Source organism: Lepidochelys kempii, chromosome 8 (genome assembly GCF_965140265.1).
Source record: "Lepidochelys kempii isolate rLepKem1 chromosome 8, rLepKem1.hap2, whole genome shotgun sequence".
Lineage (NCBI taxonomy): Eukaryota > Metazoa > Chordata > Testudines > Cheloniidae > Lepidochelys > Lepidochelys kempii.
Genome location: NC_133263.1, coordinates 35,056,858 through 35,074,788, shown reverse-complemented (window position 1 = coordinate 35,074,788; position 17,931 = coordinate 35,056,858). Strand labels below are relative to the sequence as shown.

At 38.8% G+C, this 17,931-nt stretch overlaps 1 protein-coding gene across 5 annotated transcripts in view; it reads right to left on the bottom strand.

Moving 5' to 3' along the window:
• Positions 1 to 458: 458 nt before the first annotated feature.
• Positions 459 to 17,931, bottom strand: part of MATR3 (matrin 3) — a 44,439-nt gene continuing 26,966 nt past the window's right edge. For 4 of the 5 annotated variants that reach the window (XM_073356009.1, XM_073356011.1, XM_073356013.1 and 1 more), the window contains 9 exons: positions 16,768 to 16,893; positions 15,992 to 16,117; positions 15,187 to 15,357; positions 12,723 to 12,854; positions 9,320 to 9,363; positions 8,836 to 9,226; positions 4,723 to 5,116; positions 3,709 to 3,830; positions 459 to 1,522 (listed from right to left, as the gene is read on the bottom strand). In XM_073356009.1, the coding sequence (XP_073212110.1) occupies positions 1,472 to 1,522; positions 3,709 to 3,830; positions 4,723 to 5,116; positions 8,836 to 9,226; positions 9,320 to 9,363; positions 12,723 to 12,854; positions 15,187 to 15,357; positions 15,992 to 16,117; positions 16,768 to 16,893 (1,557 nt within the window). In that variant the 3' untranslated portion in view covers positions 459 to 1,471. The remainder of the gene's footprint in view (positions 1,523 to 3,708; positions 3,831 to 4,722; positions 5,117 to 8,835; positions 9,227 to 9,319; positions 9,364 to 12,722; positions 12,855 to 15,186; positions 15,358 to 15,991; positions 16,118 to 16,767; positions 16,894 to 17,931) is intronic. The other variant, XM_073356012.1, reaches the window with a different exon arrangement.

Here is a 17,931-nt window from a genome sequence, read left to right as displayed (position 1 = left end):
TTGCTGATGTTCAGAAAGCTGCATACAGTATCAATTCAAATTCTCACTTTACCCAAACATCATAATTCTCTCAGAAAACAAGTTGCACCCAATGCCAAGGGACAAAAAAGTCCAAAGAGTTACTCTTTACATTTCAGCCATTCTTAATGATCTTCATTCATGAAAATCTAAAGGAGTTTGAATCTTAGCATTAATGCAAATGTATTACTTCCAAGAGGAATAATAAATTCACTCGCAGAAGCGCCTAGAACCATTTCATTAAGTGGCATTTTAATTCATTGCGGTGCAGTGTGCGTGCATTAGGAAGGGGGGTAGCATAATGAGCTACTAAATCACACAAACTGTTAAACAAGCAAAATTAAAAACATTCACTAAAGGTTATGAGTTAATCAGATACCATGAACACACTGGTCTCAACTGCAGTAAACACATTGCTTAACATGCCAAACAAAAACAAATTACTGTTGCCTAGGTTTGTTTATTGGTAAATCACTTTAGTAACCTGAACCCACAAATAAGCAGTATATAATCAGAAAGACTACAGATAAACACAGATTATACATGCAAATTCCTGATCACATGTCACATGTGCAGGTACATTAATAGCACAGTTCTAGGAATTTGATCAAACCAGTTTTAAAATGCAGGTATGAAAAATTACATATGAAGAATATAAAGATACTTATTTTTTTACATTTCAGGACTCAAATGCTGCTTTTGCTTATATCAGAGATGTATGACAGCTACAGGATTCAAGTAGCAAGCAGTAAGAGGTCAAGAAAATAATACTGGTCAGAGAAGAATAGGACTTTACATTTCACTAAAAAGTACGCTGAATAATAGAACAGGGGAAAAAACCTATCAAGAACTTAGAAAAGAATCACAAAATTTTTAAGCTGACTACTTACTAATTTTCTTATTATCTAGATAACAGCAATGACATTAAAAGAAACTGCATCCAACATTTTAAAAATGCAACCTTTACATTTAAAGACTTTCCACAGTGAAATGCAACGACAATCTCACACTCCAAATTAAATATATGCTAGGCTCAGAATGAAATCTGGAATGTTCTAGATGAAAGCAATAAAAATACAATACCACGTTTTATTTTTTATTGAAGAATGGAATCAAAATTGAAGGATAACTTCGAAGCCGGAAAACAGTAGGTTTATATAAAGTTTGCTTTTTGTACATGAGCTTTCATAGTGGTGCAATAGTTTCTATAGTAGCTTGAAATATCAATTGAAAGAAAACTTTCTTCTGTTGCCATTCCCATATTTTCCATGAACAAAAAATTTCTATTAGCTTCATTTATGTTATAACATTTAACACATGAACAGAGCTATACGCCTACTGTATTTCACTAAAACAAAAGAGTATAGTATTTTCCATCTACTATTTGTACTGCATTTAAAAAAGGTTAACATTAAAAACAAAACCACTTTCCTTGAATCAAGTTTTTTTGCACTTAAGCCTCTTTCTTTTGTCTATGATCTTCTGCCATTTTATCCAGAATTTTCTGTAACAACAAAAAAGAATGAATTACAACAAAGCCAACCTGATTAGGGATTAATTAAATGAACTAAATAAGACCATAATTCTAAGTATAAAACCATTTTAAAGGTTGTCAGATTTGTGAACTTAAATGTATGACATACTAATATGTCATACAATTTATTAACTACGCAACTGCCAAATAAGCCTGGCACTGGGCAAAATATGCCTGGTGCTCTTCTAGTGTACCAGATACATAACTGATCCACTGAAATGAAAACTGCTAGAGCTCCTTTAAAAGTACTGCATTTTCCAGCCGCCTGAAGCTCTGAACAAATCAACAAGTAAAATTTACTTTCTACCTGTGTCATACATCAGAGTCTTCATGAACATTTACCCAGTCCATGCACAGATATCTACTGTACTTGAGAGTCAGTCTAATCTGCGACAGCAGAGAACTGGAGTCAGAAAAAATGGTTTCCATCCCCTGTTCTGACACTGATTCACATATGACCTTGGCAGTCACTTATCCTGTGTCTCAATTTACCCATCTGTAAAATGGGGAGAATACATATTTACCTACCTCACAGGGGTTGCTGTGAGAATTAGTGCTTTGTGGAGCACTTTGAACAAGCAAAGCACTATATCACTGTCAAGTTTTATCATCTTTATCCACCTTTGCCATTATGAAGATAATGAAACTAGATGTATGATCCAAGATAGAGAGGGGGCATTATACTTATGCAAGTGTTGCTTTCTTTTCAATACTTTATCATTTAGAAATAATCAAGCTCAAATGAAGCTAAAGGTTACTGGCTGTGTGTGGCAGAGAAAGCAAATTAAATGGTTAATTTTACCTGTAAAATTAGAGAGATAAAATTCTGATAAGACTATTCAACAAGTCACTGGATTTGTTTTTCTCTTATACAAGTATCAATACTTCAGTGTCCCATCATTATGTACTTAACTGCACAAAGCTATGGATGAGGTGGTTTTCTACCCTAAGATTTGGATTGCTCCCTGGATTCTCTCATCTACTCCCTCCTTGCTGATGCTGTGGCTATTCCTCCTTTGCAGAGGCTTCATGATAAAGGCCAGGTCTATACTACAGACCCCAAGCAATGTAGTTATACCAACTTAAACCCCTCCCAAAGTAGACAGTGCTAGGTCAATGCAAGACCTTCTCCCGCCAACACAGCTACCACTTTTTGGGGAGGTAGATTAACTATGCCAACAGGAGACTCTCTCCTGCCAGTGTAGAAGCATCTTCATGTATAGCAGCACTGTAGTGGCACAGCTGCACTATACAGGAAGACAAGCTCACAATCTAGTTGCCCTTGTGTTCTCTCTACCACTTGCCCCCTTTCAGTTCCTGGGCTAGTTTGAGGCATTCCCACTCCCATAGATGCATCCCCTCCACTGGTAACTCTCAGACATGTGCCTGCTTCCTTCCTATAGGACAGAAGGAACTTATATACAGCTTGGCAATGAACTGAAGTGAAATCAACTAAATGCAGAAGCTTGGAATAATTAATGTGAAGACTTACTGTGTTTTAATAATGGTGGTAATTACTTATTGTGTTAGGAGCACCCCATCCTCCCCCCGACACACAAAGTGTACAATGTCAAAGAGCAGCTCATAGTACACAAGCAGCACTAATGACAGCATAAACACATGTGTTATTGCACAACATTTCACTCAGTCAGGAACTCTAATACATGCCCATAAAATCAAAAGTTAGATATATCAACTTCAAAATATGCATGGGGTTCAGAGCACTATTTAAAAAAAACCAACCAAAAAAACCCCTCTAGCTTTGCTCTTGCAGTTTTTGGTCGTAAGCCACCCTCAAAGGAACTGTAGGGACAAGATTCAGTCACCTTTTATTCCTTCTTCAAAACTATTCTAAAGCTTACCTCTACTGCAATCAAAAAGTCCTATATATTCTCAATTCATAGAGAATCATAGGGTCCCATATTTGACTTGTTCATTACGCATTCAAATTTGAACAGAGGCAACCCTGGAGAGGATTAATTTAAAACAACTAAAATTACTGTGATATGAAGCAACAGCTCTTAAGCATGTTTGGATAATCCAGTGTTCTAACTGGATGAATTTGTTTTTTCCTTTTAATGAAGCCCCAACAAATCTATTCCTTACTCCTTCCCAACAAAGAATCACTTCACTTAAAATGGACAGTTTTACCTTACCTTCAACTTTTGATAATGTGGAAGGCTGCTGCAATGGGTCTTTTTTGCAACATCTTCATTTGTGTAAAACAAGGAACACAGTTTGCAATAAAACCCTGTTTTGGGTACCACATAATTCACACCTAGAGAAGTAAAGACCATAAAGTAACTAATAGAATGAATTAGAGTAATTTTTAAAACCTCAAATACACTGCTCACTAAGTGAATCTTACAGTAACAACTCAATTTGCACTGAACAGCTGCTTTACTTTAAATATCCTTGTTTTTATTTGTTCAAACCAGAATCTGTAATTAAATATGTACACACTTGCCTTTAGCATGTTTTTGGATTAAAACATGGCAGTTCTATTGGTTCCCTTTTCAGAAAGGTATGCAATGGTTTTAGTTACAATACATAGCGTTAATTTCAATACTAGTATATCTACTGCACATTACCCATGTCATGATGACAAATACATGATTTCATATATCAATCTAAAGTAACTCATCACTTCTGAAAGATATTTTGTGCTGTCATAATAGGTCTCTTTCATCATAATTCCAGGCTGGAGAGAAGCCATTGTCAAAGACTGCATGGGAAGAGTAAAAGGGACCAGAGATGATCATAGAAAGAGAGTGTGAAGTTCTAAAATGAAATGGCAATCTTTGACCTTACTTCAATGTCTACTGGCAAATCTACACTTAAAATGCAGCTGCACTGCTGTAGCGCTTTAATGATGCTTTATGCCGAAAGGAGAGAGTTCTCCCATTGGTGTAGTTAATCCACCTCCCCGAAGAGGAGGTAGCTATGTCGGTGAGAGCAGCTCACCTGCTGACACAGTGCTGTCTACACTGGGGGTTAGGCCGGTATAACTACACCCCTGAGCGATACGGTTATACAGAAATAGGCCTATAGTGTAGACCAGACCTAAGAGCCAGTGTGCACTGCAAAAAATAAAGTTAATTAAATGAAAATGTTACCATAAAGCCCCCCCCCAAAAAGCAGCATTTGAAAAGAGATGGGAAAATTCTTACCAACAGGAACATTTGGCTGATACGGTCCAATTCTATATTCGTCTGGAACAACAGATTTCTCCTGGATGCTTTTTGTTTCCTGTTCATCCTGTGCATCTGTATTTTCATTTGTATTTTTCTCCGTATCCTGGGTTGCTGTGTTGTCAGAAACTTCAACAGTTTCTATCTTCATATTCTCCTCAGTTTTGGTTCCATTTTCCAAGGTCTCATTTTCCTGCTCTGGTTCCTCCATCTTGTCTACCTTAATTTCAGCCAAACTATCATCATTTTTCCCAGCAGATTTAACTGCCATCCCCGATTTACGCAGTTTCTGATGATCTGAGTCTTCTTCATCACCAACCTCATCTAGAGTGACAAAACCTTCCATGCTCTGGGGGAAGCCACCCACATATCGCTGTTGAGAGACAAAGGTTTTTCATGTCTACAACTGTTAATTTACATGCATAAAAGTATAATTTCTCTTATTTTTTAAGTTACAAAAGAAAAAAAAAACCTTTTAACTTTTTTTTTTTTTTGGAAGAACCCTGTATTTCCTGCCCCCAAAGCTACCTATATTCTTCAGAAACACTGTTCAAATCACATGAATGGGTATATCAAATTGCTTATTTTTTGCTTGATTTGTAGAATACTTATTTTATTTTGAAGTATTTTAGCCTCCATTTGAAAAATATTTTATTTTGCCAGGTTTCCACCTGGCCTTTAGTTTTCAGCTTTTTGCACTTGCTTCACTGGATTACATTGATTCCTTCACTGCAGTAATTTATAAATTATTCAGATTAAAAACAGTTGCAATTTTAGAATGGTAATTTAAAAAAAATAAATTTTATCTTTTGTTTCTCTGCAACAAAGTAATTTAAAGATATTTACAATCTGGAAGACATTCCCACTGGATCCTAAATTTCAAGGGTACCTGAAGGTACAAATTAAAAAACCTGAAAAGGTCTGAGGGGAGAAATGAATAAAGTGCTGATTAGAAATGCAAGGCTTACCTTACTATAAATAATCCAAGATGTACCTACCTAGCTTTTTACTGAAGCTACAAGCTAGCTAGGTTATACATACTATTTCTTTTGTTTATATCCAACACACTATTCTTAATAAACCTTATTTTTAGCATGGTCACTAAAGTCTGCCCTCGAAGGGCAGACAGACAACCTTCTAAACTCATGAAGCAGCTGGAGAGAAAATTGTTCCTATGCTGGAGCACTGAGTTGAAGCAATCTCCTAAAATGTACCACTGAGATACTGATAGCAGTCAACAGGGGCACAGAAAGCCACCACGCAAATGAGGTGGGGAAACCAAAAGTTACAGCATGTTCGAATAAAGGATAAACAGTGTTCTCTAAATCAGGGTGGACAGTTTTAAATTTAAGCGATTTTAATAATGATTTAAACTGATAAGCAAGAAATCTTGATGCAAATCAATTTTAGTCATGTTTTGTATTTTAGTTATTTTCCTGAAGAAAGGTTGTTTCTCATTGGTTGGTATAATTTGGAACTTTCTGCTAACCAGGAAGCTACGCTATATCTATAAACATTTACTTAAGCAATTATATAGCTTAACACATTTATTCAGATTCTTAATTTTTATTTTTTTTTGTTAGAAAATGGTAACTGACGCGTTTCCTATTTACTAGATGATTAGTATGTGCAGGTGGTGGAGTCCCTATCGGTGCACCAGAGGTTGGTCCTGGCAGGAGTCACCAGGATCTGAGACCTCCTAGATAACGACCAGGGAGACTGGGTGGGTCCCCTTTGCGCTCATTCAGCGCATGGTGCTCTCCACCCTTTTAACTCCTGAGCATGTACTTCAGGAGGTTACGGCAGCCTTGTCGTCCATCTCTCAGGTTTACCTTGAGTGGGTCCTGTAGCAGGGTGCTCCCCACCCACCCTACACCCCAGGCCCTCTGGATCTCTTTATAGGGCCCTTGCCTCATGAGCCTCTGCCCGGCCGTCCCACCCACCCACCGTGAGCCGGCTGCACGACCTGTAGCCGGTTCGCTTTTGAACTGCGCCACAGGCACACCTGTACATGCTCATGGCTCCATACTCTCCATTTCCTCATCCTTGTGCCCCAATACTAAGTGGTGGAACCTATTGCTCCGTGAAGGAGCCACCAACCAATATACCTGGCGGGCTGTGGGACTAAGGTGGGATATAGGCTAGCCCACCTTAGTCCCACAGCCCGCCAGGTATTTTGGTTGGCGGCTCCTTCACGGAGCCGTGAGCATGGGCATTTACCTAGCGCAGTTCATCCCCATCCCCAATGCCTGTCCCTTTTGCGGCCTGAGGGAGATCCTGGCACAGGTTTACCTTGAGTGTGCCAGGTTGCAGCCCCTTTTCTGGCTCCTCCTAGACTTACTGTTATGTTTCTGGCTGCATTTCTCCCCCCACCTTCTCATATATGCACACCCTATCCATGGCACCACAAAGTCGTGGAGCCTCCTCGTCAACCTCCTCCTAGCAATGGCCAAAGTGGCCATCTACACCACCAGGGAGAGGATGTTGGCTGAGGGGGTTCTCTGTGACTGTGAGGCCTATTTCTGATCCACCCTCCGTTCACGCATCCAGGCAAAGTTCCTCTGGGCAGCATCTGCTGGCTCCCTTGACACCTTCGAGAAGAAGTGGGAGCTGTCTGCGGTTCTCTGCTCGGTGTCCCCTTCAGGTTCCCTTTTTTGACGCTTTCACCTTCACAGCTATCAGTGTTATTTTTTTCTGTTGTCCCCCATAATTATTTGAGTCCCGGGCTCAGTGGATCCTTCCCACAGGCTGCGGAAGGGTCCTTTAGCCACGGGTGGGCCTGCGCCCATCCACCTCCCAAGAACCCCATAGAACTAGATGATTCATTTTACTTGGGATTTTGTCAAGCTATATTTCAATTAAAATTGCACAAAAACAATTAATTTTTTTGTTTATTAGTTAAATAAAAGTGCCTTAACTGTACTGGAAACAAGGAAAAAAATCAAAGCACATTTAAAACTAACTGATCTACTAAACAAAAGTAGTATTATATAGTTAGTGAGATAAACGGATTGCTTCTAATCACCATGTCCTGCAAGTTTTTAGGACTAGATCTCAGCCTCACATCTCTCTTTCTCTCCATAGATTGGAAATGGGAAAACAAGCTTTCCTGCTTTTACAACTCTCAGTCTTGTTTCTCAACTCTGACTGAACTAGTCATTTAACTGAAATGAAGAAAATATTCTCTCTGCACCTGCAGAAGAGTTTACTACTTTTAAAAACTGGTTTTAGCTCTTCAAACTCTAGTTCCAACACTTAGCCAGTGACTCCTACCAGTTCAGTGGTTTGACTTTGAAAGTTTGGCAGCAAACATGGCCTGCTTGGAATTTTATATAATATTATTTTAATAGGTTATATTTAAGGCTACGATTCTGGCATGGAATTTTTTAGTAAATGTCATAGTATAGATGGGGGTGTGGGGAGGGGGGGAAAGAGAGAAGACAAGTCACAGAAAGGTCAAGGAATTTTGAAAGATGAGACCTGGAGAGGTGGGCAGGTTTGGAGGGCGAGCCTGCGTCGCACACCCTCTCCAGTGGTTGCTCTTGTCCCACAGGGCTGGCCCCGCTCCTCACTCTGGGTTGCTGCAACCTGGCACCTGTGGCTGCAGCACCACTCAGGTTTGGCCTGTCCACTCTTCTGTGAATGGAGATGGAGAGGCGGATGGGCCAAACCTGACTGGAACTGCTACCCTGTATACCAGGTCGCAGTGCTGTTCAGTTTCACAGACCTTATTCAAATTCAAAATTTCTGTGACCCTTCCCAAGACAAAATTGTAGTTCTAATTATACTATGTTTACAACTTAATATAGGTTATCATGCCAAATGGATTTAAAAGAAAAATGTATTAAAATAAGAATTTTTTTAAAAATTTTTATCCACCCTACTTTGAATACCTGATCTCAAATCAGCATCACATTCTTTGAGGTACTGTATTTTCTTCACAGAAAAGCCAAACACAAATTGTTTCTTTCCAGAAAAGTAGGAGTGGGTGTTTGTTTTAAAGTCCTGCACAAAAGAATTGGAACTATGTGGAGGAGCACAAATTAAACAGATAAGGTTGCTCCCTATCCATACACCATGCCGTCGGATTACCTTTTTAAGTTTTTTCTTTGCTGCTGGGGGCACGCCAACATTTCCTTCAGTTTTTGTGGTAGTGTCATCTGCTGTATCCTTTTTTTCTTCAGCAGCCACATCACCTAAATTAGCAACATCAGCATCATCTCCTGCTGAGCTGCCACTTTCTAGCAATGCTGCTGCTTCTTCCTCATCTACTAGCAGCTCATCTTCAGATTCAAGAAGTAAACTAGGTTCCTCTTGGTCTGCCTGTTCACTGCCTTTTGCAGCTGATTTCTCAGCATCATCATCCTGTTTCTCCTCTTTATCTTTATCTTCAGCACTGCCGCTTTCAGTTTTCTGAGTTCCATCAGTCTTAGATTTTTTATCACTTGGAGAGTCTTTACTATCTGGAGAATACGTTCTCTTTCTGTAGGGGAGAAAAACATTTATCTTCATTATGTTTTAGTTTAACTATTTCAATTCAGGATTTTTAATAAATTATATTTAAAGACAACATTACCTAGCTTTATCTTTTTTCAATAGTTCAACTCCTTTGTTGGGAATCTAAAAAATAAAAAAAGCTTTCATAAGGTATAGCAGGTATATTATGTATTAACACACAGTTGTTACAGGATTCATTCAGAGCATGAATTGCACCTTGGCTGCTCAATTCCACTGGCCATGTTCGATGTCTTCACCTTTCTTCAAGACATTCTGGAGAACACTCCAGTGGTGGCTCTCCCTAGCACCAGAGGTGCTGTTATATTAATTAAGTAGTCCTAATAGTTGCCAAACAGATGGCTTAAAGGCTTAAGAACTGCAACATTACTTTCCTTTTAGGAGCAACATTCCCTCCCCACTGTCCACACCTTTGGTCTATTTTCTTCCCCTTCTTTTAAAGGATACGTCTGCACTGCAACAAACCAAACCAAAACGAACAAACCAAAACCAAAACCACGGCAGTGAGTTTCAGAGCCTGGGTCAGCTGACTTAGGCTTGTGCTATGGAGCTAAAAATAGCAGTTCCTACTTAGGCTCTGAAATGGTGAGTGGGAGGGTCTCAGAGCCCAAGCAGGAACATCTACACTGCTGTGTACAGCCTTGTAGCACGAGTCCTGCGAACTCAACTCAGTAATGCTCAGACTCGCTGTTGAGGCTGAGGTTTTTTGTTTTGGTTGTTTTGTTTTTTTTGCAGTGTAGACATACCAAAACTTATTTTTTCAAAACTGCCTTTCTGTGCAATCAAGTCTTTCCTTTTAAAAGCTGCAGGTAGAAGTCCAGAATTATAAACTGACACTTGAATGTGGTATTAACACTGGAAATCTGTTATTGTATTGGTTACCTATATGAACTTGGCACAATCCATTACACCGCAGGAAGTGCAGTGCAGGGCGGATAAACAAAGCCACCATCTCTATTAGTCAGATTTTACACAAATTATTCATTTTGAAGTGCTCAGTTATGAACAGCTTGATCCTTGCCATCCAGTGCCTCAAAACTCTGCATTAGCCCTTGCACATGTATAGCCAGTAGCTGTTTATATTCTTCCCTCCACCCACAAAATACACACATGCAATATAATGGAAAGAAAGATTTGGCGCTTCTTCATGTACCCTATCTGCAAAACAGAGAGGCAGGATATGCAATCAGAGAAATTAAGGGGAAAAGCCTTGTCAAGCTGATTTTTACAGCTCCAATAAGGTATTTAGATGAACGAGTTTCATTTAATCCTATCCTCTATTCAGAGCAGACTTTAAGAACTTTTAGGAATTAATGTGAATTTTTTTTTAAATTACACATTGCAGCCTTAAATTACATTTACTGAAAAAAGCTCAGTGCATACAAATGTGTTCTTGAATAGGTGCACTTCCAGGACAACATTTAAACGTATATTAGTCATGTAAATGTTCAGAAATTTGTCAGTGCTTCCTGTATAAGAGTTTTGGAAAAATAACCAAATTCCAAATTTAACAAAAAAACTGTTACCGAACACTTGACCCAAATGTCAAACTGAATTGATTATAGAGATGAAGTGTTAATCACTACAATGGCTTTGTCCTATAAAATTAATGGGTCATGGCCAAATATTATATATGGGTCATTTTTTGAACTTCACAATTCAAATTTCTTAGATGACTTTGCTGCTATATGTTTTACAGAATCCTGTGTATTAAAGCTTCTAGTAACAGTCCTTGAAAAGTGGACTTTAACCAAACCTACTCACCAACCCTTTTTTCTGCAAGTCTATACATGTCCTCCCAGGCCCACTACCAATGCTGAAACTACCCACTGCAGAATTTTGCATTTCTGTTGTGTCAGCCACCCACTCCTTTATTCAGATCTTTCACTCTTTGGATCAGGTGTGCCCAGGACTCATGGGGGAGGCTCTTTCAATAGAGACTGCAAGGTCTGCTGAGTTTGTACTACAGAATTAGCAAGGAGTCAGGTAGAAAAAGAAAACCTGCTAAGAGTATGCAAGGTAGTTATCACAATCAGCCCAAGATTTAAAGGTTCAGATCAAGATTTGTGCTAGTTCTTATATTCCTATATTAAGAATTATAATCGGATGGAGAAAGTCTTAGTTAAAAAAAAGAACACCCACACACATTTGAATTCTATCTAAGCACTCCACTGCCCGAAAAGGCCACTATTTTGTAAGCCAATTAGAGTCCCTCTCTTTTTGGGAATAATAAGAATTGCTACTGCAAAGTTGGTTTATATTACTTAAGAATCTATACAAATATCCTTTTCATGAACAAAAACTCATGAGAAATTAAGCCACCTGCAGTTAGTATTAATCCCCTTAGTCTTGCATCCAACATAATATAAAATGTAAGTTTCAATACTCTATCTTAAAATGCAAAAAAAGCCCCAAATAAAATCTTCTATGTACTAAAGAGATATTTAGAGCACAACATAATGAATACAACTTCCAACTGTGGAAATCAAAGGAAGGAAATCAAGAATGAAGTAGAAGGAACAGGTGGAAGAGTAGATAGTTTTAAAGTTAGAGGACCATTTTGAGGAAAAAATAGTTAAGAGGACATTTTGAATAGGATTCTGACATGAAAAGGAGTAACGAGACATCATATTCAACTAATTCATTTTCTGCTACCCTTTTTTTAAAAAAAAACAACATTTAGAAGCAAAAAGAAAAGGAGTACTTGTGGCACCTTAGAGCTGACAAATTTATTTGAGCATAAGCTTTCATGAGCTACAGCTCACTTCATCGGATGCATGCACAAGTACTCCTTTTCTTTTTGCAGATACAGACTAACACTGCTGCTACTCTGAAATTTAACAAGCAGAATCCCTTATTTGTCTGTAGCAATTAGTCACTTGGAGTCTTCACACAATGCACAGTTCACCTGTGGAACTCATTTGCCAAAGGGTGTTGTGAAGGCCAAAAATATAACTGGGTTAAAAAAAAATTAGATAAGTACGCGGAAAACAGCCATAGTGGCTAATAGCCATTGATGGATATAAGCCTCTGACTGCCAGATGCTGGGACTGGATAACAGGGGATGGATCACATGATAATTGCTCTGTTCATTCCCTCTGAAGCATCTGGCATTGGCCACTGTTGGAAGACAAGCTAAATGGACCATAGGTCTGACCCAGTATAGCCATTCTTATACAGAAACAATCTACCAGGGGAACCAAGTTTCTTGTTTTTGCCAGTGATGCAAGCACACCATTTTCATGATGTGCTACATCAGAACACTGAATACGGACAGCTACTACACTTAAAGGGAAAGGATGAACTGGAAACATTTAGTTTACAAATGGCTACATTCTTATATAAACAAACTTGATAGGTGTCCTGTAATTATTGTTACTTACTTTCTCTCTCCCCCTCGCCCACCCCCACCCCGGCCAACAAAACATCTCAACTTAGAGTTTTCATTTTAAAACAGTACGTACCCTTAATACCAGCTTCTTGTATTTTTCAGACAAGTCCACCTTCACACATCTACCCTGGAACCAAAGTGCTTTGTTTGAACAATGCTCAACCATAGCCAAAGCATCCTCTCTGGTTTCCATCTCTATGAAAGCCTAAAAAAATTAGAATACATATAAAAACTATAGGAAGTGTATGTAACAATGCTATTACACAAAGTTCTTTAAACTAGAATATGGCTAAATCCTACAACTTTGATTTCACTACTTGATGTTTCAAAATGAGTATCAACCCAGTTTTACATTATACTCGCAACACAAACCAGGTGCACAGATGCACTCAGTCTTTGCAGTAAGCAATATTTTCACTGCAAAGAAGTTCTGAAATTAGACGGCAGGAGCCCAGCTGATCTGAAAGTAATCTTAAAGACAGTGTCAATGTATCCCTTCTTTGAAATCTAATTAAATGATAGTTCGTAAGCAGGAAACACCCTCAAGTCAATAACCGTATTCTGTGCTAAAGCTAAATAAAGGGCTGAAAGGCCTACTCAAGACTCATTCCATTCACAATTTCTGGAATGAAGTGTTAGACAGTTGCTCTCCCACAAGAGCTCTATGGTGGATGGATCTATTCTGTTTAACATGGATAAATTTGCTGGGGAAGACAGTGAGACAGTTTTGGCTCAAGTGTCATCAGTTTACAAAGGGTATAGCTTTTGCATTAAACTCTGAGTGGGTAGGATCTATGCAATTTTAACACGCAGCTGAGATGAGGGTGATCTGGTTATGGCTCAAACCAGATTCTATCTGGCTGGGGAAAGCAACTAGAGAATAAAGTAGATTTGGTACTTGTCCCCATTAGTGAGGGGGTACCCAACTTTGCCCAAAACATTTGCAACATTTTAAGAGGCTTCTGAATCCCCAGAAGAGCACTGAGTAGCCCGTAAGGTTTTTGACTTCTCTTGGCTGTGGACCTTCTGACAGGCATCCATGGTTCTTTCACTTCCTCAGCGGATTAATGTAATACATGGCACACTGCTACACTGGAAGTTGACTCAAACTTATTTCCCTTCACTTAGCAGTATCAGCAGAAGGATCTTTATATCACAAGTGTTCCAACAGAGAACTCTAGCTGCAATTCAAGGTGCTATTGGAAATATAAAGTTCTCTTTAAGGGAACTGAAATGTCCTCTGATTTGGGTACTCATCCAAGAAAACCACCTCTCCTTCACAATCAATCTGCTCAAGCACTCAACGTAACAGCTGTTAAATTTAGAAGTCTGGGGGGCTCCTCAGAAGGTGCTTTCAATGGAAAACTCTCAACTCTGGAATTTGATTTACTTTTTTACCCCAAAGCCAGTGTGGTGACCCTGGTGCAAGGCTGCTTACAGAGTCTCTTGCTTGTTGATGGAAGTATGTTTTTATGTTATTGAGTTACACTTTTGTTTGTGGATGGTGTTATATAAAAATTTTTGCAGTTTTGTTTTTGTGCTTGTGTCTTGAGATGGGACATTTTAATAAATTAAAAAACTAAACAGTAATACATCAAGCTACATACTTAGCCAGAAAAACAGGGACAGAAAAAAGTATATTTGTAATAAGCAGCTAACATTGCTGTTGGATCTTTAACTTCTTTAAATTTGCACAGTGAAAATGAAATGTGTTAATGTATTTTGGCATCTAACTGCCTTAAAAAAACCCTCCAGAGCTAGTTAGCTTGTGAAGACAACAACATTTACCATCAGAGCTGATAAGTACCTTGAAGCAATTGCTCACAATTTGCTGTGCATGCACACATGTATGTTCATGCTTGCTTGCACCCATTTAATTAAGAAAATGTTCTAATCTACCATACATGCTTACTATGCAATTTTCAAGCAGATTTGTGAAATCAAACCCAAGGGTAACTGCAGTATCTTTAGAAGGAGTGAGGGAGTAAAACGAAGGGCTTTTTATTGTTGCTATGTAATTATTTGTTAGACTGCCCATAAGAAGCTTATGATTGGCTTTTGATAATATTTTTAATCAATGCAATGATCCCACAGATTTTTACCTATATAGGAGCTAATTAAATATTGTACCCAATACTGCATAGTTTCATAGGACTAGGATGCTTATGAGTTCCTCTTCTTCTACTAGACGTGTTTACTGGGAAACAACTCCTATATTTTGCCATGTTCTCCAGTAGTTTCCATATCCATACTGAATCAGAAAAGAAAAAGATGGCAAAATAGAGGTATCAATCTTCAAGATCAAATGTAAACATTTTATTCTGCCTTGAACATTTCTCCCTACTTCAAAAACAACACTTCAACCTAGTTTTTGAGATATTCAGACTGTATCCACTTTGGAGCTCTCACAATCCATTTAATCAAGTTCCCAACTTAAAATCTTGAAAATCTCTGGTTTCTTGCAGGCAGATCTATTCAACTTTCCACTTAATTATGCATGAATCAACTCAGTTATGTAAGTGTCTAGGGTGAATTACCTGGCTTTTCATTCTCATCAGTATGTAATTCTTTATTTTTCCATATGGCTCAGCTAGTTTGATTACGGCATTGTCAGAATATCCTGAATGAGGTAAATTACTGAGGTGAATCACGCGACCAGGTTCTGGTTTTGGTGGCTCAGTTTTTTGGTCAGGCTTCCCCTCTGGTTTCTAAAATTAAGAGTTTGTGAAACCTTAAAAATAAATACTACATAAAATCTGACATTTATATAACAAACAAACATTGATATTAAAGATTAAGTTCCTAATTTTATTATATGCATTACAACTGAAATATAAGGCACCAATTTTGTCATGGAGGTCGCAGAAGAGACGGAATCTGTGACCTCCGAAGACCTCTGTGACTGCAGCCCCGGTGGCTGGGAGCTGCAAGGTCCTGCCGCCTTCCACGGGGGGCAGGGAGTTGAGGTACCCCTGCTGCAGGGTCTGGGGGACCCCCGCAGCTCCTCTCTGCTGCTGGGGAGAGCTCCAGGGTCTCCCTGTCCCCTAAGCCCCCATGGGTGGTGGGGGCCCCAGACTTCCCAGCCACCCAACAACTGCCCAGTCCCTTCCCAATTTATCATGGATATTTTTAGTAAAAGTCAGGGACAGGTCACAGGCTTACATGAATTTTTCTTTATTGCTCATGACCAGTTTGTAACGTTCACTAAAAATATCCATGACAATCTTACCCGTAAACATAGCTAAAAACAAATTAATGCAAAAACTAAACATTAAGATGTCATAACACTGAATATATTATATTGATTAAAAATAAGATTTTAAAATGCAAAATTGAATTTACCTTTATTCTTTTATACTTATGGGACAAGTGCACTCTTACTGGCTTGCCAAATACTAGAGCTGGTGTTGTCATATAATATTCCACTGCAGCCTGGGCATCTTCAGTAGTGGACATTTCAATAAATGCCTGAAATTGTAAAAATTTATTTCTGCATTTATTTCAGTAATACTCTTTTAGGAGTGAATACTTTGTCTAAGAGCTTGTGCTGTTGAGTGCCTCTCTGGCAAAAGAAGATGCACTTTTAAAAAAGTGCAGTCAGGAAATGCAAAAGTAAAAGCTTTTTACAGTAGCATTAACTGGCCCCACAGATATATACCCTTATGCAATTAGGTATAAATTGTATATAGCATATTACTTAGGTGTACACCAAATATGCTCAGGACAAATTAGTGTTAATATAACTTTAAACAATCAGTTATAAACTTAAATACAAGTTAAATATAATGTTGCAGAATACTCTCAGTGTATTTGATTTCTGCGTGCCAAGGGGGAAAAAAGACAAGACATTAACCCTCCTTCCCCTTAGTGTTCCCCTCCTATGATAAGATGATACACAGTATATTCCAGGGAACATGGAGAATTCCAAGAACTCATCTGGTCTGAGAACAAGCAAAAAATTTCAATCTAAATAACTAACAAGGATTTGTAACATAAGTGGCTTTGTAAACTAAGAGTGCTCACTTTCACAAATGCTGTAAAGTTGTCTGGTGTTCACCGATACCAGTGAAATGTTACCCAGAACTAATTATGCCAACAAAAGATTTAAATAAACTTACCTCATTAATTTTGTTTAGAATCAGATGATTTGTAATTATTCCAAATGGCTCAACAAGCTGCAGCAATTGGTACCTCAAGTTTTTCCCTCTTTGAAAATCCATAATGTGAACAACTCTGCTTGTTTCCTGATAAAAGCAGAAAGAACTAACTAGTAAAGTTTACCAGTAGCATGAAATGAAATAGAATGTCAACTAACAAAGACATTATCAAAGGATTTCAGCCCCCAAATTTGACCTAAAATTACCAAGGAAAATAAGAACCATTTTACCCATGTCCTCGCTCCAGCCATAACTAAATGCATCAGGGCAAGACAGGGAATTCCAAGGGTACATAAGTCAATTCTGTACACCAAAGAAGAAGTTTATTCTGATCCAAGATGATGACTGTGACAATCTGGGGATAAGTCAATGTCAATTTATGAATTTCTTTCTGGTTTATGAATTGCATTTAACACTGTAGCCCTTCAGTGTGGATTGGAACAGCTATTTTGTAGCAGGAACCGACTGCCTGAGAAGCTGAAATACAGCCTTCAAAATTGAATAGAAGAACTGTGCTGCTACTAACATTTACTTTTAAAGACTCTCTGCCCCAGCAATCTCACCGGGGGTCAGAGCAAGGAAAATCCTGAGCAGAAGAACAAAGGTGTCACAGACTACTTTAAAGGTGACATGCTCTCTAAGCGAGGGAGTAATTACATCCCCAGAAAAAGACAACAGGTGGAGGACTGGGGGCAGGAGGGATTTTGCCATCCCCCAGGGACTCTCCAGAATGGTGAGGACTCAGAACGAGATTGTGTTCTGGCGTTTTTTGTTTTGCCTTAGATTTATAAGCTCTAGTGTGCCAAAGAGTAAAGGGCATGGGTTTAAGAAGTTCCCTGCAAAGCCTGTATTCCTTGCTTTAACTATCACATGTTCCCCAAGGGTTAAACTGTAAACCAGAGACCCCACAGCTCGGCTGAATTCTGGGAGAACATGCAAAACAGCTGGAGAGGCTTGGGAGGTCTCAGTAATAGCTTCAAGGCCTAGGGCAGCTGGACTGTGGAGTCCTTTATCCCAGGGAAAGGGACCAGACAGGGAACCTGCATCCTAAAAATGTACTTGAGAAGCCAGATCTAGAAACAGTGTCTGGACACAGCCCAGACCCACATGGGATAGAAAGTTTGG